General features: G+C 43.9%; 1 protein-coding gene across 1 annotated transcript in view; it reads left to right on the top strand.

The window, feature by feature from the left end:
* The first annotated feature begins 3,647 nt into the window (after nt 1-3,647).
* Nucleotides 3,648-23,420, top strand: part of slc44a4 (solute carrier family 44 member 4) — a 73,366-nt gene continuing 53,593 nt past the window's right edge. Inside the window, exon 1 of the mRNA XM_048616553.1 lies at nt 3,648-3,770. Within this exon, the coding sequence (XP_048472510.1) occupies nt 3,728-3,770 (43 nt within the window). The 5' untranslated portion in view covers nt 3,648-3,727. The remainder of the gene's footprint in view (nt 3,771-23,420) is intronic.

Below are 23,420 nucleotides of genomic sequence, written 5' to 3'. Positions count from 1 at the left end.
TGATAATTTTTCCATTAGGTTATAGCCTCACAGATGTTCCAAGGTAGCATGGCTACCTATTTCTGTATAGCAGTATTATTTTTACAACATTTTTTCCTTTATTTAATCTGATCTATTAAAACTTCTTAATAATGAGGCAGAGCAGCAGCAGAGAAGTAGTGCTGCACTATCAGAGGCGCTGTGTTTGGACATGAGATGTGAACTCTTCCTCCTGCTCCTCCTCCACTTCCCCACCCCATTGCCCCCAGCCAAGTCAGATGTAGAAGATCCCATTGGTAGCTTTTCTTGATAACTAGGCTAGTTGAACAGAGGGCATGCAAACACACAAAATAGGAGCAGAAGTAAACCATACAGCCCCTTGAACCTGCTTTGCCTCTGTTCAATAAGATCATGGCTGACCTGTTTGTGTTTTGGATTGCACATTCCCCTGCTACTCCAAAATCACTTGTTTCCTCTGCCTAACAAGAATCTATACCCCTCTGTCTTAAACATATTGAATGATCCTATCTCTACTGCCTTCTAAGGTAGAGTGTTCCAAAGTCGCGTTGACCCTCTAAGAACTGCACAGGAATGCAAAATCTATGTCTGTGGATAGGTTTGTATTTGATTCCTGCTCATGGTAGTTCATGGGTATTTGTGTGACAGCTGTGTTTCAGTTGGAACCAGTTTCACCTCTGAACTACAAGCTGCCACATTCAAGCCCCATTCCAGCGCTTGACTGATTAAAAAAATAAGGCGTCCATTAAACTAATGTCCTGCCTGCCTCTTCAAGTGGATGTATCCCCAGTTAGAATTTATCCTTGAAATCCTGGCCAATATTGACACACAAAGAAAATGCAGATTATTTGGTCATTATTGCTAACCACATTCATCATGAAAATAAATGTTGGTGGAATGTGGATGTTAGCCTGTGATGCCAGCACAAACAAATGCTCCACACATTAAGGCTCCCTGTATTCTGCTTTTAGGACCTCATCTTTTTTTTAAACCTATGTTGCTTGTACCGATGTGTACCATGACCACTGCCTGTCCACCCTCCCGCTCCAGAATGTCCTGTACCCACTGCGAGACATCCTTGACATTAACACCAGGGAGGCAACGTACCATCCTGGAGTCTCGTTTGCCTGTCTATTCCCCTTACAATTGAGTCTGCTATAACTATTGTCCTGGCACACTTTTACCCCTCCCTTCTGCAGCAGAACCAACCGTGGTGCAATGAGTCCAATGCAATGCTTTCCCCAAGAGGTGATTTCCCCTCAACAGTATCCAAAATGGTATATCTGTTCTACACTGGAGATTCCTGCACTATCTGCCTATTTCTCTTGTCCTGTCTGGTGGTCACCCATTCACGTCCTGCCTGCAGAGTCTGAGCCTGCAGTATGATCACCTCTCCATATGTGCTTTCCATCATATTCTCTGCCTTGCGGATGCTCCACAGTGTCCCCAGCCACCGCTCCAGCTCTGAAACTCAAGCTTCCGGAAATTTAACTGGAGACAGTTCCTGCACATATGCTGAGGCAGGGGACTAGAACTTTCTGCGGCCTGCCACATGGAGCAAGAGAAGCAATCCAAGACTTTGAGCTCTGCCATGGTTTACCTCTTTAAATTATACCTTGGATAGTACTTTATGTTAGGTTAAATCAAATCCAGTTATCCATGGCCCTTCTTTCCTGGTCCATGTACTACGGACATGTTATGAAACTCCTCTGGAGTAGGTGGAACTTGAAACAAGATCTTCTTGCCCAGAGATAGGGATGGTTCTACTGTGCCATGACAGCTCAGCCCACTTAGTCTATAGTAACACTGGATGAACAAACAAACAAGATCATTGAAGTCTTGACATAAACCCAAGTCCTTTTCATTTGAGAAAAAACTTCAGTTAGGATGAAGGGAAATCATATTGCTTTGTTGCAGTCATATAGGATGTCACTTACAGCCATGACAGGGGCTGTTCCAGTGCTGTGGCAGGGTTAGAGAGAGGGGGATTCAAAACTCAATTTTGAATTTTAGCACCACTCATGCCTCCTCAGGTACTAAAGCAGTTCATATCCAAATGCGACAAGAACTGGGCAATATCCAGGCTTGGGCTGACAACTGACAGATGATATTCGCTCCACACAAATGCCAGGCAATGACCATCTCCAGACAAGAGCCAATCTAACCATCACTCTTGGCATTACTGAATCCCCTCCTGTCAACATCATGGAGGTTACCATTAATCAGACGCTCACTTGGACTTGCCATATAAATACAGTGGCTATAAGAGCAGGTCAGAGGCCAGGAATACTGCAACAAGTAACTAGCATCCTTACTCCCCAAAGCCTGTCTACCAGCTACAAGGCACAATCAGGATTGTGATGGAATACTTCCTACTTGTCTGGATGGGGTAACCCCAACAACACTCAGGAAGACACCACATCCACAAACATCCATTCCCTCCAACTACTGACAGTCAATCGCAGCAGTGTGTGCCAGCACAAGATGAAGATATTTGCCAAAGATTCTTAGTCAGCACCTTCCAAATCCACAACCTTTTCCATACAGAAGGACAAGGGCGTCAGAAACGTGGGATTATCAACACTTGCAAGTTTCCCCTCTAAACCACTCACCACTCTAACTTGGAAATATATTGCCATCCCATCACTGCCCATGGGTCAAAATCCTGGAATTCACTCTCTAACTGCATTCTAGTTTTACCTACAGCACATGGACTGCAGCCATTCAAGAAGGCAGCTCACTACCACCTCAAGGGCAGTTAGGGAAGGGTAATATAAATGCTGACCAGCCATCGATGTCCACATCGCAGAAGTAAATTGAGAAAAGGCTCGGATGCAGGAAGTATCAGCACATCCAAGAGTCTTGGAGAAGAAAGAGATTTTAGAGATACGATAATAGTTTGAAAGGATAGTGAGGTCAAGGGTAGATTATTTTTGAGTAGGAGGTGATAATGGCAAATTTGAAAGAGAACTGATTCCTGAAGAGAGAGAACTATAAGAAATAGCAACTAACAACCATATTCCTATGTTTTAATTTCAGATCGACAGCATCTGCAGTGCTTTGCTCTCATTTTAGAGGACGGCAGAGATTAAATTTAAAGATATCACGGAAGGGAATGATCATGGTTGTACTGACGGGACAAAACATTTGTTTAGAGTGGAAATGCCAAAATAGTGATGATCAGATCAAGGACAGCCCGAGAATAATGGCAGCTCAGTTAAAACCATCAGCGAGATTTGTACTTAAGCATCAAAACAAACTGTCTGTCCAGTTAGCAATGAATTTGTGAACTTCCCGTGCCTTTATTAATTACTGATGCGGTCAGGAGTTCCTCGGATCCACGTTAAAGGCAACTCCTCCCCAGCCGGAGCACGGCAGGTACCTGCGGTGCCAGATGTCTGTAGGCGGGGCCGACAGGTGTCCGAGGGCGGGGCTTGCAATTGTGGGCGTGGTTGGCAGGTGTCAGTGGGGGGGGCGGGGGGGGGGGGGGGGGGCGTGATTGGCTTGGGTCAGTGGGCGGGGCGGTGGAACATTTTTGGCTTGGGTCAGTGGGCGGGGCAGTGTGGGCATGGTCAGCAGGTGTTTGTGGGCGGGGCCAGCAGGTGTGTATAGAAAGGGGATTGGGGCAGCTGACGCAGTGGGGAGTTGTGTTTATGTCGTATTGTGTTTGTGGAGAGGAAGCGAGAGGGCCAAGGAGCGGTATTGAGGAACCTCCGGCAGCTGGAGCAGGATGGGCAAGAAAAAGAAGGAAGAGAGCACCTCCGAGGCCTACGGTAAGAGAGGAGAGGGAGAAAAACAGGCTGGCATATCGACAGGGCTGGGGTAGAATGTGAGCAATAGTTGATCAAGGACTGGGTTGGGGAAAGGAGAGGCATGACTTAAAGGATGGGTTATGGCAATGGCTGTGGAGTGGGCTTGATGGACCTAGAATTGGGTGAGAGTAGACTGTATTGTATAAGATGGAATGGCGGGGGTCGGGGGTGGGGGTAGTGGTTGAGAAGTGGGTTTATTGGGCACAGTGTAGAGTATTGAGTATGAACTGCATAGAATGTAGTGTGAGTCCATGTTTGGGATTGGTTAATTGGCATTGTAGGGTGAACCTGAGTTGGGAAGGGTGTGGACAATGATTGGGAAGCAGGTTGTAGGGTATAGGATAAGATAGGAGAGGAAGTGGGCAGTCACTGGATAGTGTGCCATGTGGAGATTGAAGGTGAGCATGGAGTAATTCTCTTTTGACTATCTCCATTCAAATTATTTGTCTTTTTTTGTTGGAGGAAATCTGACTTGAGAAATATTTAATGTCTGAAATTGTGTTTAGATCTCAATCAAACCTTTCCTCTCCCTTTCCACTTCTGTCTCCTTCTGTAAGTCTGTTCACAAAAGTCAACTCTACCAAATTCACTCTTATTTTTGACTGTTCCTGTCTACAATTTATTTCTTCTTTAAGGAAATGTTTGACTGTAGTCTGTAAGTGCTGTATGAAAGGACTCTGCACAGTTGGTAACCATGGTCTGTGATGATTTATTGTCAGCAGGTATACTGTGTATGGTCCCAGGGTTATTGGGCAATGTGACTCATGTTATGGTGGCTTTTGATTGAATGTTTCTACATGATTTCCTACCAGAACTTTGCCCAAAGTGGTTAAAGTATGAAACAAATGAGTGAATTCCTGCCTGCAAATGATTATTTGGTTCATTAGCGCTTCAGATGAAAGTTGGTGATGTAGCGATGACTATTCTCAGAGTTTCCTTAGCATTTACACAGTGACTCTAAACTCGTGATGGTAAGAATTTTGAACAGGTAACTTAATAGGTTGCACAGCACTATAGCATTAAGCAATATGTGTTTTTTTTAATCTTTGTTTCCTGATCTTGCTTGTGTGACTGTGAACAATTGATTAGGAAGAGGGAGGGTATCAAATTGCAAATGGAAGATATTAATCACTGTCCATCCAAACAATCTTGCATGTTTCTTTCTAGGTTGAACATTGCAATATTTAATGTATTAAAGCTGTCCTTTTTTTTTTAAAAAAAAAAGTGAATATTTCACCTCCTGTCTTCCCAAAGCCTGTTCACCATAGACACGGCACAAGTGAGGAGTGTAACACTCAAGAAGCTTGACACCTTCTACACAATGCAAGCCCACTTATTGGCACCCCATCTGCCACCTTGAACATTGCATCCCTTCACCATAGATGCAAAGTAGCAGCAGTGTGTGTCATCCACAAGATACAGTGCTGTTAGTCCGTAAGGCTCTTTTCAACACACCCTTCCAGTTCTGCAATCCCTGCAATCCGGAAAGATAAAGTCAGCCGATTTCTGGGAACACCACCTCCTGCAAGTTTCCCTCCAAACCACACTGCAATTTGAAGTTCACAGATGAACACAATGAATTCTGGAGTCAGGGTTTCAGTGGAATGTGACTGGTTCCAAGTGTCTGCTCAAATGCAAACTGTAGCTAGCAAACTGAAGAATACATGTGAGGCCATGAGGCAACTGGACTGCAGTGTTTGTGACACAAAGGCAGAGGGCTGTGTCTTCAGAAAACAACTTGGCAAAGGAACCAAAAAACCCTGACGTTGATTCTCTGGGAAACTCTCAGGAGTCTGATGGGCATTAAATGATGCAGCTCAACATTCCCAAGTAACAGTGTTGACTGTAGAAAGTCCGAGACCAAGCGCTTATATTATCCCCAGTTTACTTCTGTCAAGAATTAGGCAATTGTGGAGTCTGATTTTTGAAGGATTTCTGAAGTTGGAGCTAATACAGGTGGAAACATAGCGCTGTTTCTGACATATTCAGTGTTAGTGTGGAGTAGCAAATACCATCAGTGACTTGACTAACTTGTAATTCAATCATTGTCTGCTCCTATGATGCTGCTTGGCCTGCTGTGTTCATCCAGCTCTGCACATTGTTAAATTGAGGGTTATTTATAGTCATAGTTTCACTTTAGTCATGAATATTAAAATGCTGATTATGGAGCTCTTGTTAGGTAGTTTCACTTCCTTGATTATTGAAGGGAATCTATGCGCATCAGGTGATAAACTGTTCATAGACCTGGGTAATGATCAGTGAGACTCATACTCATACTTCTGAAGTTCAAAGACCTAAGTGCAACAATGCAAGGAAACATATACTTGACCCAGAAGGTGTGCAATGAGCTCTCTGTGGGGAGGCAGTGGCATAATGGTAATGTCACCAGACTAGTAACTCTGAGACCCAGACACCCACTCTGTGGGTTATGGGTTCAAATTCCACAACAGTAGCTGGTGGAATTTTAAATTCAACAAAATAAATTTGGAATAGAAACTTAACTTCATTACTTAGAGTATCATCAATTGTAAAATCTCACCTGATTCACCACTATCCTGAAAGGAAGGAAATCTGCCATTGCAAAAAATAATGTTTCGATTGGCTGGGAAATCCAGAAAATGGGGTCACAGTTTCAGAATAAAGGGTTAGTCACTTAGGACTGAAATGAGAAATTTCTTCACTGGACTGTGAATCAAGGGAGCACTGTGGATACTCAATCATTGAGCATATTCAAGACAGAGCTTGATAGATCTTTGCAAAAAGAGGTAATAAATGATAATAGGGATGAAGCAGGAAGGTGTGGTTAAGGTAGATGATCAGCCACAATCTTGCTAAGTCTGCATTTGAAGGCTCCTGCTCCCACTTCATATGAAAGTGCTGACTCCATTCTCTGGAATTGTTGTAAGCTTTTAAGAATACAAGCAAGACGACCAGATGACTGACTCAAGAAGCAAATAATTGATGATCCACACTGCTGTTTGAATTCCTTTCAACTCTTATGTAGCCATTCTGTGTCCAATCACTGCTTAGTTACAGGTAGACACCGGTGGGCTCTATCACTCACTCAAATGTCAGGGTGTCACTTGCCCACAGGTTGAAAAGAAGGGAAGCAAGGGTGGAGTTGAGGTAAATTTTTGAGTTGTGAAAGGAATGTTCCTTATTGTCAGTGTTACCTGTGGCAGTTAAGTCAATTTGAGGTGGTGTGTGTGTGGTGCAAGACGAAACACATTTTAAAAGGACATGGGCAACGTTGTTAACATCGAATTGTTCATGTGTGGAATGACCCGCTAGCTGAAGTGCTGGGTGCAGGTAAAAGATATCTGGATAAGTGCATGAATAGGAAAGGTCTGGAGGCAAATGGGCTAAATGCAGGCATGTGGGACTACTTTAGTTTAGGAACATAGTCGGCATGGACTGGTTGGACTGAAGGCTCTGTTTCCATGCTGTATGACTGATTCTAAGTGGGTAGAGGTATGCCTTCATGTACTTGTCATCAGCGCATGCTTATCTAGTTGAGGCGATGTACCCTTGGAGCATTACAGCCTAGAACCTGACTGGACCCCTCCTGAGTAGGTGGAGAAATCCCAACATAACATGGTTCCATTGCAGAAGGAGGTTGGTCTGTCTGTCTCTCAGAGCCTGGTCACTTATATCAAAAACATAATTTAAAAACAAAGTAATTAATCATTGTTGGCAGCCAATGACAGTAACACTGTCCCCACAGTGAAACTTACACGCATTCCTCCTGGGGCAAGGAACACAGTACGTTCAAGACTGTGGAACAGACCAGGGTGGACTCTAGCTCGGGTCTTGATCGACTACTTGGGATTAATACCTGGATCAAGTACCAAGAGCACAACAATGCTGCTGATATTGTGACATGGATTTTAAAGTTAGAGGGTCTGGCAGTCAGCTTGCCACAGAAAATTAGAGTGAAGAGAAAACGTTGCTTGTAAAATAAATGGCAAGGCCACTGCTGTAATGTAATTAAACTTGAGCAGTTGTCCAGAGGAGTGCTCAGATGAATGAAACTTGATATTGCTAGTGTTTTGGACCCAGTGGTAACTTGGATGAATATATACTTCCCCCAAACCAGCAGACTTTACCACCAAGAAAGGCAAGGGTAGCAGGTACTTGGAAACACTGGCACCTGCAAATTTCCCTGCACGCTACATAGTACCCTGTCTTGCAACTATATCACTGTTTCTTCAGGGTCATGGAACTCTCTCCCTTTACAATGCTGTGAGCATACCCACACCTCATAGACTCCAGTGGTTCAAGGAGAGCAGCTCACTATCATCTTTTCCAGGGCAGTTGGAGACGGATAGTGTATGTTGGCATAGCCAGCAATTCTCACCTCCCACAAACAAATATAAATACACCTGCGGTTATAGAAAGCAGGCATTTACATGCCTAAATGATTTTATCATCCTATGACTGAATAGTTAACATCTATTTTTGTAATTGCTGTATTTGAACAACAGAAAGACTCATGATAATGTTTTAATTGGTCTCCTACCTGGATTCGGATCTAACAAATTCCAGGAAGTATCGGTGTTTATTGTTTGCTCTATGCCCCAGGGGATCTTTGTACGTTGAGTTCAAATTCTTGGTGTGACCTCTAAGCAAACAACTTTTTTTGTGCGAAGTCTCACGTCTGTGCCTCAGTGCCTGAGCTAGTGTCGATGTTTAGTTGATTTTTGTATTTTTGTAGCACTGCATGCAACATCAAAATGCCTTTCCCCAAAATGTTCCATAGTCGATTTAAGTACAGTAACTGGGAAATTGTATGCAGCAGAGTCCCAAAAACAGCAATGAGTCAATCTGTGTTTGTGATATAATTAGTTCAAGCAATGGCACATCTTTTGTTTCATTGCTACTTATGCCTCAACCAAGCTTGAAGAGTTCATTGACAATTGGTTGACAAACTTGGAAGCCAGCTGTGTTTTTCAGCACCAAGTGGATTATTTTATGCTTTGGTTTCTTGGGATGCCCCTCTGGTACCTCCTCTGAATGGATATTCATCCATGTATGAGACCCACTCTGTAACCAGAGGTTATACCGGTCATCTGAGCCAACCTGATAGAGGCATTGAGTAACACTTGACTCCAGCAAAGAGAGAACATCATCTACTTTAACCTGGAGTAGCCATGATCCTGTTGAATGGCACAGCACACTTAAGGGGTAGAATGGCCCACTCCTGTTCTTGTTTCTCATGGTGTTTATACCCTGATGGTATGTGGTGATCCAGCTCTGCCAACTGGATGGGAGAGAGAGTTCTCAACAGAAAACCACATCCTTTCCAATCTAGACATCATTTGAAAATGCAGTGTTTGTTTTCAGATGTCACCCTGCTCTCCCTCACCACCACATCTTGGGACTCCTCCACTGTTAGATTATCAGACTGCTTTAACGTCCTGAAGGGGATGGGAAGAAACTTCCCCAATCAGATATTGGGATGACTGATGTATTGTTTTTGTTCCTCACTCAACTCTGTTTCCTACCCATTTGCTCCAGATTTGAGGGGTGGAGCTGATCTGTTCACAACTTTGATGTTTCTGTCAAACCTGAGATAAGCTTCCAAACTCCCCTTCGTGCCATTAAGACCACCACTCTCCATCTCTGTAACTTCACCGTATCACTGTTTCTGCTAATGAAACGTTCTTTTGGTACCTCCAGACTCCTCTTTTTCGCTCTGTCGTAGCACCAAGGCTCCTTAGACAGCATCTCTCAAATGCACAGTCGCTTCCATCTAGGACAACGGCAACAGATACATGGAATCGCCGACACCTGCAATTTCTCCTTCAAGCCACTCGCCATCCTGACTGCCAAATATATTGTCATTCTTTAGTGTTGCTGAGTCAATCCTAGACTCCCTCCCTATTGGCATTGTGGGTCTGACTACAGCAGCTCAAGAAGGCAGCTCACCACCTCCTTCTCAAGGGCAACTAGGGATGGGCAATAAATGCTGACCTAGCCAGTGATTCCCACATCCTATGAATGAAATAAAAGAAAATGAACTTGGAAAAAGGAAAATGTGGAGGTTTAGCAAGCCCCTGTCTTGGCAACTACATTGTTGAGTTCTGGAGTCACACGAAGACCAGATCAGGACAGGGCTGCAGATTTCCTTCCTCCCACTAAAGGACATTAGTGAGCCAGTCAGATTTTTGAAGACAATCGATTGTTTCCATGGTCAACATTATTGGGAGTAGCTTTATATTCCAGATCATTAATTGAATCTAAACTTCAGTTGATGTCATGGTTGGATTTAAGTGAATGCATCCAAGCAGTAGTTTGGGTCTTTGGATTGCTAGTCCAGTGATCACTATATTTTCACAACGACACTACCATCTCCCCATCACTTCATCCAGTAGCAAGGTTGAAGCCTAGACAATTATTGCCTGGAGGTTGTTTAGGGCTGGAGTGTGGAGTTAGGACTGGGAGTTGGAGTTAATCACCTGGTATTAACACTACTAACTTGGCCAGCATTTATTTCCCATCTCTAATTGCCTTTGACAAACTGGTGGTGAGCTGCTGTCTTTAGCCACTGTTGTCCGTTTTGGGAAGAAACACCCATAATGCACTTAGGGAGACAGTTCTCAGACTTTGACCCAGTTCCAATGATGCGTGGTCCCAGAAGGCAATTTGCAGGTGGCGTTCCCATGCCTCTTGCCTGTCGGTCTAGGTGGTAGTCATGGATTTGGAAGGTTCTGTGGAAGGAACCTTAGCAAGTTGCTCCAAACCCTAGTGCACTTGGCAACACTCCAGCCCTAATCTACCTCCAGGAAATAATTGTCAATTTATGAGCTTCAAGCTTTCCAACTGGACATGTTGGGGAGTTGGTAGTGTAGTGGTGACAGTATAGGGATGTACACACTGCTGTTGATATCCATCAACAGTGTAGGGAGTGAATGTTAATGCTGGTTAATTTGGTGTGGATCATGTAAGCTGCTTTCAACTGGACAGTGTTGAGTTGCTTGTTGGAGCTGCACTCATCCAGGCAAGTGAGGAGTATTCCACCATACACCTGACATTTGCTTTGTCAACAGTGGACAGGTTTGGGGAGTTAGGTGAATTATTTGCTCCAGTTTTCCTAGTCTCTGACCCACTCGTAGCCCCTGTTTCTATTTCTAGTGTAGAAAAAGCTAGAGACAGGTTATAGATTGTGACATGGAATGATAACAAAGAAACACGTGGAAAACATATTTCCAAGAACTGCTTTAAAACTCCATGGTTGATTTTAAGTGTGTTTAAGGGTCAGTAATTTTCCCTCCCTTCCAGATATGAGTAGTTTCTCGAAGATTATAGGAGCCAATAGGTCTGAGATCACTAAAGGGACGCTTGGGTGCTGTAGGATCTAGCTAAATGGGTCAAATGGCCTCCCTCAGCTATATCTGCCCTGAGCTTCAAACATGCTTAGTGTAAATATTTTTTCAGTCTTGTTATCTGTGAGCCTGTGTCTCATTCTGTTGGCAGTTGTGTGTTTGTAGTTGACACCGTTAAAGAAATATTTGCATTTTTACAGTCCCATTCACAACCAAAAGATATCTCCAAAAGACCTTCCAGTAGGTGAAGTACTTTGCAAAGTGTAATTGCAGTTGTGATGTTGGGACTATCCCCTGCTCTCCTTCAAAATAATGGAATGAGGTTTGTTATATCTCCAAGTGGGCAGACAGGTTTCTCTTTGACTTCTGGGTGCCTGTGTGCTGCTGGTTAATGATCCAAGCCCTCAATTTCCCTGCCAAACTTCAGAACTTCATATTGGATGCAAATTGATTGCTGGGTTGTGCCCTTTGTGTTCATGCATCAGTCAGATAGAACAAGGCTCATTTAAGGCACACAGCTAAAATTGAACAGAAACTCCAGAATATGGTGATTACAGCCAGGAAGATAAAGCTGCCAGCATTGGGTGTACAAAAGAGAGTGACAAATGTGCTTGGTTGCGTAGTGAAATGTAGAAACACGAGCAAAGCTATAGCTGAGTGAGAACTCTCACCTCCGTGGCAAATCGGAATCCTGAGGCAGGCACAGATCACTGGTTAAGGAATGAGACAGCGCAGGAGGACAGCATTGTGCCGATGCTGGATCCAATTTGAGCTACCCAATTAGTTCCACTTCCCCAAAATGCTGTAGATGATTTTTCTTGCTCCTTTAGGTACCTTTTTTTTTTTTTTTTTGCTTTTTGATTGAAAGTTACTATTGAATCTGCCTCCACTGACATTTAACCCCAACTTCTCTAGTCCTTTATACCATTCTTGTGAATCTTCTCTGCATCTTTTCTCCAGGCCTTGACATCCCTCCTAGTGTGTGGCACACAAGTGCTCCAGCTGGGTCCTGACTAGTGATTTACGAAGATTTTAGCAGAATGAGTGGGGACTGTGACAGAGGTAGTTGAATTTTGCAGCAGCTCAGTCCCTCTTCTCTCCCTCATCCTCCACATCCTTCCATCCCATCATTCCGTCCTGTCTTCGCCTTCACCACCCTGCTATCCCTCTGCCCTTCACCTGTGCTTCCTTTACTTCAGCCATTCCAAATAAAGTTGCAATGAAGGCTGATAACATGTCTGCCAGCCCCAATCTTTATCTACAGAGATGCAGCTTGCTAGCAGGTGTCTTCAACTCCAATAACTCCGTTTCAAGTCTATTTCTATTTACTGAAGCTCAGTGAATCTATGTTAATGTCCAGTTTCACTAAATATGAAACGCACGAGCCCCCTTCCCTGAAGGACATTCAATGAACATGTGTGGTTCTTTATGCCAAGGAGCTCAAAACTTAATGACACAACATTACATAGTCAACTTTATTTTTATAGATGCACCATAGAAAGCATCCACCTGGATGCATCACAGCTTGGTGTGGCAACTGCTGTGCCCAAGACTGCAAGAAATTACAGGGAGTTGCAAACATAGCCCAGTCCATCATGAAAACCAGCCTTCCTTCCATTGACTCTGGCAACACTTCCTGCTGCCTCAAAAGCAGCCAAGATAATCAAAGACCCCTCGCACCTGAGTTATACTCTTCCACCTTCTTCCATCAGGCAGAAGATATAAAAGTTTGAAAGTATATACCAACAGATTCAAGAACAGCTCCATCCCCACTGTAATCAAACTTATGAACAGACCTCTCATAGACTTTCTCTGTAGCTGTAACACTCTATTCTACATTCTGTTCTGTTACCCTGATATACTTGTGTAAGGTATGATTTGTCTGGTTAGCATGTAAAACAATACTTTTCACTGTATCTCGGTACATGTGACAAAGCAAATCAAATTAAATGTAATCCTGACCTTTTGAGTTGCTGTTCCAGCACAGCAACTGTAATACTGGTATATCCATCTTAAATAGATTCATTAAATATCGTGTATCTTCCCAGATATCATGCTCCCCTTCACCTTCTCATACCAAAGCAAGCAGCCCAACATACAAGACAATTCCCACCAATTTCATTTTCCCAAAATAGCAGTCTCTAATGGAGATGGATAAGAAATGCAGCCTTGCTCAGAAACCAGTAACCCAGTTGTCCCCATCAGGTGGGTGCTGTCTGGTTAACTGACATATGTCTTCTAACCCAAAGATCTGTTGTAAATTTTAATTAACACACAATCCATTGAACACAATTGGAATCACACCGTTTTACTTCTGCCAAGATGATTAGCCTGCAAATTCCTTCAATTCAAATTCTTTTGTGGTTGCCTCTTGTGTCTTCTCTTTCTGTCCATCTCCTTTGTTTTGTGCACACATTATAATTTTTTAAGTTATCTCCCATCAGCTTCAGTCTGAGGATGTACAAGTGATTGACATATGTACATGATGCTGTTGTGACCGACCAGCTATTCTGAGACAATCCTGTCTGTGACCACAGGCACAAATCCCTTGGTCCACTCCAGATCTCCAGCTGAACTTAATGACAAGGTAATAAAGCTAATTAGCTCAGCACTTTGCAAGCAAGGTAGGATGCATGTCTGATATGATGCACTGAATAATTAGAGAAAGACTGGCATTTTCCAGCAGCTTCTTCAGCTTCAGGCAGTCATGTCTCCCTTTTTTTGGCAGCTTTGGCAGTTCTTTCTGATTTGGTGGTTACTTTAAGAAGGGAAATTATTTCTAATCTGTTACCACAGAGGCCTGTGGTTCAGTGTCTGGGCCTTCTGGATGGTGAGAGTTTGTTTAGCACCCATACACTGCCTCCTTTTCACCATTCAATCTCTGAAATTGAAGCTGGTTTGGAAACCATTTTCCCATATCTTGCCTGCGAACCTTGCATTCCTGACAATATATTCCTGCTGTCAGCGGGGACAATTAGAACTTTCTGCATGAACTATTGGGTTTTCAGGGGTACTGCAGTGTCAAATGTAGGCACACTCGTAGGGAGATCTCTTCCTCCATCCTGACTTGCACAATGTGACATCACAATGAAGGAACCAACTCAATGATTTAACCTGAGACCAACTTAAAAAGAAGCTTTTTTTTTTAAAAAAGGCCTAGCGTTGAATGTTGCTTTGCATGGAGAATCCATGACGATTCTCTCTTCAAGGTCAGCTCCACTTCTCCTAATGCCCTCCCTGCAACCATTTCCCCCACCACCACTTCTCCCTACAGTGCTGCAATTCATTCCACTTCAGGAAATAATTCAAATCTCTTCAAAAGCCATGATTGAATCTGCCTCCACCACACCCTCTCATGCAACATAATCTGGATTTGCTGTGTAAGAGTTTTTCCTGCTGTCACCAGTGCTTCTTTTTGCCAATCACCTCTCCTGTTCCCAATCTTTTCAGCAATGGGAACAGTTTCTCCTTGTCTTCTCCACTTGGAACTTTCCTGATTTTGAACACACTTATTAAATCTTTTTTCAACTTTGTTATCCAAGGAATATGGTCCCAGCTTTTCCAATATGACTACGTAACTAAGTCCTCCATCCTGGAAGCATTCAAGTGTCTTCCTTGTACTCTCCTCAAAGGCCTTTACATTCAGCTCAAAGTACAACACCTAGAACTGGACGTAAAACTAGTATGCCGGTTAAGGTATATATTTAAAGGTGTTCCTAGCTTTTATACTCTGTCCAGAATCCCATGTGTTTTATTAAGAATGCTATCTTACAAACTTTATCTAAATATACATCAAGTACATATATAAAACTATAAAGAGAGTGCTGATCACTCAAAATGCGTTGTGAAGTAAATTAGCCTTCCCTGCAATCTAGTGATAAGAAGATGAACGTCATAATACCAGGTCAAAGACAGTCTATCAGATTTATATTTTTCCAATTGTTGTTTTTATGATGTTTGGTTTTTCTTAACTCAGCATTACTCATAAAATTTCTTGATGCAAGATTTCCCTACCCTTTGGATGAGAGAAAATTGTATTCATATCATCTGTTTCTGGTTACCTGGGTTTGTTTTGTTTATTTTTTCATTGGATGTGGGCATTGCTGGCAAGGTACCCATCCGTAGTCTCCCTTTGAGATTAAAAGGGGTATTCAGTGTTCAACCACATTGCTGTTGATGTGGAGTCTGGAGTCATAGAGCCGTAGATCCTTCAGTCCAATCAATCTATGCCAACTAGATATCTTAAATTAATCTAGTCCCATTTGTCAGCATTTAATCCATATCCCTCTAAACACTTCCTATTCAAGTACCCATCTAGATGCCTTTTAAATGTTGTAATTGTACCAGCCTCCACCACTTCATTCCATACACACACCACCCTTTATGTGAAAAAGTTGCCCCTTGCGTTCCTTTTAAACCTCACCACATCCCTCCGCGCTCCACCACCGCCCCCCACCCCATCTCCAACCCCAAACTTGTGTGTAGGCCAGATTTCCTAAACTAAAAGAAATTACAATGGTTGATGGTCAACATTACTGAGACTAGCCTATTAATTCCAAAATTCATTATTAGAATTTAAATTAACAAGTCACTGTGTTATGGAATTTAAACTAATTTCCCCAGGGCACTTGGAACAAGGAACAGTACAGCACCGTACAGGCCCTTTGGCCCATGATGTTGTGCCGAACCATTATCCTTCTCTAGGATCAAACTGCCCTGCATACCTCACGTTTTACTATCATCAATGTGCCTATCCAAGAGTGGCTTAAATGTCGCTAATGTATCTGACTCTGCTACCACCACTAGCAGTGCATTCCACACTCCCACCACTCTGTGTGAAGAACCTACCTGTGACATCGCCCTTATATCTTCCTCCAAACACCTTAAAATTATGCCCCCTTGTGATAGCCATTTCCACCCTGGGAAAAAGTTTCTGGCTATCCACTCTATCTATGCCCCTAATCATCTTGTACACCTCTATCAAGTCCCCTCTCATCCTTCTTCACTCCAATGAAAAAAGCCCTAGCTCCCTCAACCTTTCCTCATAAGACCTGCCCTCCAGTCCAGGCAGCATCCTGGTAAATTTCCTCTGCACCCTCTCTAAAGCTTCCACATCTTTCCTATAATGAGGCGACCAGAACTGAACACAATATTCCAAGTGTGGTCTAACCAGGCTTTTATACAGCTGCAGCGTAACTTCACAGCTCTTAAACTCAATCACTCTGCCAATGAAAGGCAACATACTATACGCCTTAACAACCCTATCAACTTGGGTAGCAACTTTGAGGGATCTATGGACGTGGACCCCACCACATGATGGCACAGTGGTTAGCACTGCTGCCTCAGACTACCATGGATCTGGGTTTGATTCCAGCCTCTGGCAACTGATCCCAGGAATCATCTGGAAGCTGTTCACTAAAGCTACAATGGCTGAGTTCCTCGATTAGAAGGAGACATAGCCCAAAACGTGCCCTCCCCCACTCCTCTGTTCTCAGCTGTGTGCATGGTTAAATAGGGTCATAAAACCCCAAAACTTCCCACACCTTGAAAGGGTTATGGGCACTTAGTGGAGGGGCAGGACAAACAGCTTATTTCATGTGGAGATAATGGCAAAGTGGTAATATCAGTGGACTAGGAATCCAAATCCCAGACTACTATCCTGGGGTTGAGTGTTCAAATCTCATAACATTTGTTAGTGAAATTTAACTTTAATTTATAAAAGGCTTTCAATGCCAGATTTATGCATGAGCTGTGGTTATCACCAGCTGGCCCAGAATTTATTACCCATCCCAAGTTGCCCTTGATCAGATGAGCAGCCTTCTTGAACTGCTGCAGTCCATTTGGTGTAGATATATCCACAATGCTGTTGGGAAGGGAGTTCCAGGATTCTAATCCAGTGACACTGAAGGAACAGTGATATATTTCCAAGTTAGCATAGTAAGTGGTTTGGAGGGGAACTATCAAGTGGTGGTTGTTCTCCTCTATCTGCTGCCCTTGTCCTTCTAGATGGTAGTGAAGGTGAGTTTGTAAGGTGATGTCGAAGCTTCCACAGTGCCCCATGTAGATGGTACACACTGATATAAAGTGTCAGTGTTGGAGGAAGGGACTGTTTCTGGATGTGGTGCCAATCCATTGAATTCTCAGCTGCCATCGTACCTGGTCCGGTATATACATGACCCACTATAATTGTGGCTCTGATATTTAGGGATAACAAGTGCTGCCCTTGCCTGTGAGGGCCCACACCCAGTGAAAGAATAACAATGTTATATGTCAAAGGAAGATGGAGTGGCTTGGTGGCTCAGTGGTTAGCACAACTGCCTCACAGCACCAGAGACACTGGTTTGATTCCACCCTTGGGTGACTGTGGAATTTGCACATTATTCCTGTGTTTGCATGAGTTTCCTGTGAGTGTTCTGGTTTCCTCCCACGTCCAACGATGTGCAGGGTGGGTGGATTAGCCATGGGAATTGCAGGCTATGGGGACAGGTTAGTGGGCAGGTCTGGGTGGGATGCTCTTTGGAGGGTCTGGGCATACTCAATGAGCTGAATGGCCCGCTTCCACCTTATGATGCTATGAAACTGGACCATGAAAATCAGAAAAGAGTAGTACATAAATAACAGGAAATGTTTGAAGAATTGTTTGACAGAGTATAATGGAATGTATTGTACTGTAGTTGATATTGCGGTCATGGAGACCCCATGTTTAATAACACTGCTTTGTGTAGCAACCTGACTGGTGAGACTGAGCAAAAGCAACTTGAATGAGGTGTTTAAATGGAAAGGATCAGATCCTTGCTTTAGCAAGGAGTTGGGGGTAATAGATTTTTTTTTAGTCAGTTTTGTACAGTACTTGGTTTTTCCCTCCAATGAAGTGACATTGGGCATTACAAGGTGGGCTTACATAATTTTGTCTCAATGGTTTTCTACCATGTGAAAATAAACAATGTACAAAAATAAGCTTCACATAAATTAACTCAGATGCATTAATATCAATAATACCACAACAAGGTGGTAAGGCCTGTAATGTAAAATATTTCAAACCCTTTCAGCATGGCTGAATGTGCAAACATTCTAGCTTCCAGAAGGGGCTGGTAATTTATTTAAGTAGGCTAGTTTCAGTTTCATGAGGCTAGCATAAAGTGTAATAATTGCCTGGGCCAAAAAACAAGAAATTCTTCCATTTCAAAGTTTGCAGCTCATTTCAAGGAATGCATTCGTCGCCCAGAGATTGAGTTGCAGATTGAAAAACTGATAAGGATTGAGTCATCAGGTTTAAAAACACGCAAACACGTGACCCTTGTGTGGATACCCAAAATAGATGCATTCAGCAAGGCAGCAGGAGCATGATGGGAGGGATCAGTGAATAGGGATGTGGGTTGAAATTTACAATGCAACACAGCCAGACACATGACAAGCTGTTGAAGTACGCAGATGACGACTTGCATTCATCTATCAATCAGATGATGGGAATAGTCTGTGGCTTGTGTAAATATCATAATTTTAAATGCCTTCTATAGAGAACCATGTAAGAATATCCACAGCTTTTTGGGACCTGGGGGTGGAAGGTGAATCCCTGAACAGTCGATTTGGATCATTGTTCTTTGATCTCGATCCATATACCTTCACAAGTGGACTGTCCCGCACAGCTATTAGTCCGGAACTTGGGCAGGCTTAAGAGTTCGCCAGGGGTTATATGCCCACTATTATCTGGTGCCCTGCGGACTTTCAGCGCTTGGTTAATAGGCTAATATCCGCCAGCTTTGGAAGGAAGGGATAGCAGTAGACACATGTGGAGCCTAATCAATCTGCAGGGCCCTGCAGAACGACAAATGCCCTGTTTGTGTGAAGCATATGGTGCAAAATAAGACCACTGGCGTAATGCACAAAATGCAGACCATATTTTAGACCCAGTGGTCCAGTGAGTTCGGAGTCAGCACGTCGAGTGTTCTGGTCTCATTCCACGGCGAGACTCGAACTCGCTAGCTAGGCCCAGAGAGTTGCGCACTCTGTCAGACGAGACGTTTTAAGCCGCGGGCACTGGGCACTGCCTTGAAGAAAGAGGTGTCCTGGGCCAATATCCATCCCTCAGGCCGCGCCGACCTAAAGGAAACAGGATCAGTGTCACACAAGTCTGTGGGATCTTGCTGTGCGTCGCATTTCCTGCAAGAGTGACCACGCTCCGCAGAGACCGTCATTGCCCGAGAGCCGTGAAAGTTGCTGGAGGACTGCAAGTCTTTTCTCGTCGAGTGAGCGTGAATACGTAGATTGCAAATCCCCTTCTTTGTCACCAAGCGAATCGCTACATCCCCAAGTTACACGTAGCCCTCTCCAGTGAAATTTCCTTCAGGTGAAGTGTTTTTAAAATCGCAATGTCCGTGGCGACAGTTCCTTTGTTACTACATTTACGCCAAATGCCAGTGTTACAAAAATTCCTGGGTGACAGTTAGAAGTAGGCCATTCAGCCCCTCCAGCCTTTTCCATCTGTCAGTCCGATCATGGCTGATTCCACTTTCCCTATAACCCTTGATTCCCTGACTGATAAATTCTTCATCTCTCTCAGCCTTAAATACACAGACGCTACACCCACAGCTCTCTGGCAAAGAGTTCCAAACGACACTCCTAATCCTCAAAGAAAAGAATTCTCCTCATCTTGGTCTTCAGTTGGCTTCCCTTTATTCTGAGACAATGCTGTGTGGTCCTAGATAATCTGGTGATGGAAAACATCATCTCAGCATTTACCTTGTAAAGCTCCTTAAGAATCCTATATGTTTCCAAGAGTCTCCTCTCATTCTTAACTCTATGGTGAGTAGAGTCCCAGATTGTTTAATCTTTGCTTATACGACAAATCCTCCATACCAGGGATCATCCTGGTGAACCTTTCCTGGACCAGGCTGATTGCGGGATGGTGGGTCTGATGTGAGGAGCAATTGATTAGGTTGGGATTGTTTTCACTAGAGTTCAGACAAATGTGGGTAGGGGCGGTGGAATCTCATTCAGACTTAACATTTTAACAGGACTGGACAGGGTAGATGCAGGGAAGATATTCCCAATGGTGGGTGTGTCTAGAACCAGGGTCACAGTCTGAGGATTCGGGGTAGACCACTTAGAACAGAGATGAGGAGACATTTCTTCACCCAAAGGGTGGTGAGCCAAGGATTCATTACCACAGGAAGTGGTTGATGCCAAAACATTGAATGTATTCAAGAAGTGACTAGATATAGCGCTTGGGGTGAATGGGATCAAAGGTTATGGGGAGAAAGCAGGATTAGGCTATTGAGTTGGACGATGATCCATGATCATGAAGAATGGAGCAGGCTTGAAGGGCTGAATGGTCTCCTCCTGCTCCGACCTTCTATGTTTCTATGAACTGCCTCCAATGAAATAATATCTTTCCTTTTTAAATAACAGGACCAAAACTGCTCACTGTGCTTCAGATGTGGTCTCTCCAGCACCTTGTACAGTTTCAGCAAGAGTTCCCCACTCTTATACAGCAACCCCACTTTTACATTGGGCCAACATTCCCATTAGCTGTCCTGATTATCTGTTGCACCTGTATACTAGCTTTGTGTTTTGTGGACAAGTGCTCAAGTTATTTTGTGTTGCGGCTTTTCTCTTGTTAGTTGGGTGGGCAAAATCCATGCCCAATAGCCCTACAGTCTCAGCAGCATCAAGTCTGAGCAGTGGCCACTGCTCAGACAGGCAGTCACTGGAGAAGAGGCATCTTTTGGAGGCTGTAGTTGGGAGGTCAGTCTAGGCTATCAGGGAGGCATGTTGGCAGGTACCAGGTGGGTAGGGGGGCTGTGGTTGGGAGGCCAGACCTTACAGGGGATGCAACTGATGGGAACAGGAGATCCCAAGGATGCAACACCACCCCACCCCCCACACACACACCTACTTTGCTCGACACCAGCATAGCCAGTAATAGACACCAGGATACATATGGCGTGGACCTGCTACTATGGTGGGTGAAATAGCAGTGGGGCAAAGTGAGGCACATGCATGGTCATTAATTGGCCACATGAGCTTCAGTAGCCCCAAGAGCATGTGGGCTGTCCAACACTTCCATCCCGTGTAAAAGGAAGCAGGTCAGTGGGCACAAGGTGAGTAGGCCGTATACTGGATTTTGGGTCTTGGAGGAACAGGAAGTAGTTCCTTTTGAAATAATGATCTCAGTGGTGAATGAAATGGACAGAACTGAACTAATCAAAATTATGACGCTGGCATTTAGTGATTTTTTTTTGTAACAAAACTGTTCTTGGCAATGCCTTTTCACATGAAGGGAATTTCTCATCAAGCAGCTAGCTATAACTGGAAGAGGACTCTTGTAGTGCAGTGGTAGATTTCCCACCTCTGAGCCAGGAGGCCTGAGTTCAAATCCAGTGGTGTGTAGTAATTGATTAGAAAATATCAGCCTATAACGTGGGGAATTTTGTGTGAACCGTTGCGTTAGAGAAAACTTCAGTGGCTGTAATAATACTCACTTGTCAAGAGAGACTGTGTGTCTTTCATGACCTTATGATACCCCACTGTGCTTTACATGTGTTCCCTTGTGAAGTATAGTCACTGCTGCAGGAAATGCACAAACTGACAGATCCTGGTTATTACTATCTCTGGTTATTTCAGCGGTGTCGTTTGCATGATAGATATTGACATGGGACTGGGGAAGAATGCCCCTTTTCTTTGAAAAGGTACCCAGTGGGTTTTGTCTTGCATCTACCCAAGAAAGAGGACGGTGTCTCCTCTTTAAAAAATGGCATTGCTGGCAGTGCAGAACTCCAAGTACTGTGCTAGGGGTAGCTTGAATTGTAAGCTTGAGCTTTTCTCTCACCCTCCGTTTCCCATCTGTTTACACTCCACTCCTTTTCCCTTTCCTCCTAACAAACTCTGTCAGCATTAGCCTTCTACTATTTTCACCCTCCAGCTTCCCCTCTAAATGTATCTAGCCACATCAACCATTCTCTGGGACAAGATCTCACTCTTCCACATTCTGGGTTAAGAGATTCCTTCTGAATTCCCAGTTGGGCTTGTTAGTGACTTCCTTACATTGATGTCCCTTAACCCTGATTTTTGTCAGCGAGTCCAAAAATCGTCTCCACTTCTATCCAGTCAAACTTTTTTTTCATAATCTGGAAGGACTGTTATCTGTCACTTGTATTACATAAGTGGTGAACATTGGTTAATTAAATGTACTTATGCAAATAGTTGTATAATAATGCTTTGTCACTGTGTATCTCCAGGAAGTTTGATAACTTATCGATGTCTCACTTTGATCTAATAAACAGTCTGGTTAAGGAGAGAGAGAGCGAATAGAGATTTCTTAAAGAGCAAAAAGCCATAGTGCTGTTGGCAACCTTGCCATCTAAGACAAGAGCACGCATAGCTCATAGGTTGAGGGTCACAGCAGGGTAGATGCCTAATTGACCTTAGAATAATCAGGTTTATCAGCATTGTGCATTGCTGTGATCTCAGATTACTAGGAAGATAAAAATGGCCTTGGAAATTGCAATTGAGATTATCAGTGCTGAAAGCGTGGAAGATTGAACAGACTGGGGCTCCTTCCTTCAATAGGAGAAAAGGATGGGTTGGGGTGGAGAAACCTTATGGGTAGGGGTCTTTAAACTTATGAAGGCATTAGGGGGTTAGATATAGACAAGGTGTTTCCACTATAAGGTCGGAACAGAGCTAAGGGCTATCAATGTAAGAAAGTCATTAATAAATAAATCCAATAGAAACTTCAAACTCAGAGATAGTAGGAACTGCAGATGCTGGAGAATCCGAGACAACAAGGTGCAGAGCTGGATGAACACAGCAGGCCAAGCAGCATCATAGGAGCAGAAAGGCCCGAAATGTCAGCCTAAACCCCCCATCAGAAATGGGGGAGGGGAAGGGGGTTCTGAAATAAATAGGGAGAGAGGGGGAGGTGGATAGAAGATGGATAGAGGAGAAGATGGGTGGAGAGGAAACGGACAGGTTGAGGAGGCGGGGATACAGCCAGTAAAGGTGAGTGTAGGTGGGGAGTTAGGGAGGGGATAGGTCAGTCCAGGGAGGATGGACAGGTCAAGGGAGCGGGATGAGGTTAGTAGGTAGGAGATGGGGGTGCGGCTTGAGGTGGGAGGAGGGGATAGGTGGGAGGAAGAACAGGTTAGGGAGGTGGGGATGAGCTGGGCTGGTTTTGGGATGCAGTAGGGGGAGGGGAAATTTTGAAGCTTGTGAAGTCTGCTCCACACTCCCCTCCAGCCCCACCACACCCGGCACTTTTCCCTGCAACCGCAGGAAGTGCTACACC

This window comes from Rhincodon typus, chromosome 35 (genome assembly GCF_021869965.1).
Source record: "Rhincodon typus isolate 14 chromosome 35, sRhiTyp1.1, whole genome shotgun sequence".
NCBI classification, from domain to species: domain Eukaryota; kingdom Metazoa; phylum Chordata; class Chondrichthyes; order Orectolobiformes; family Rhincodontidae; genus Rhincodon; species Rhincodon typus.
Note: the sequence above shows the minus strand (reverse complement) of the source record. Positions and strands in the feature narration are given on the sequence as shown.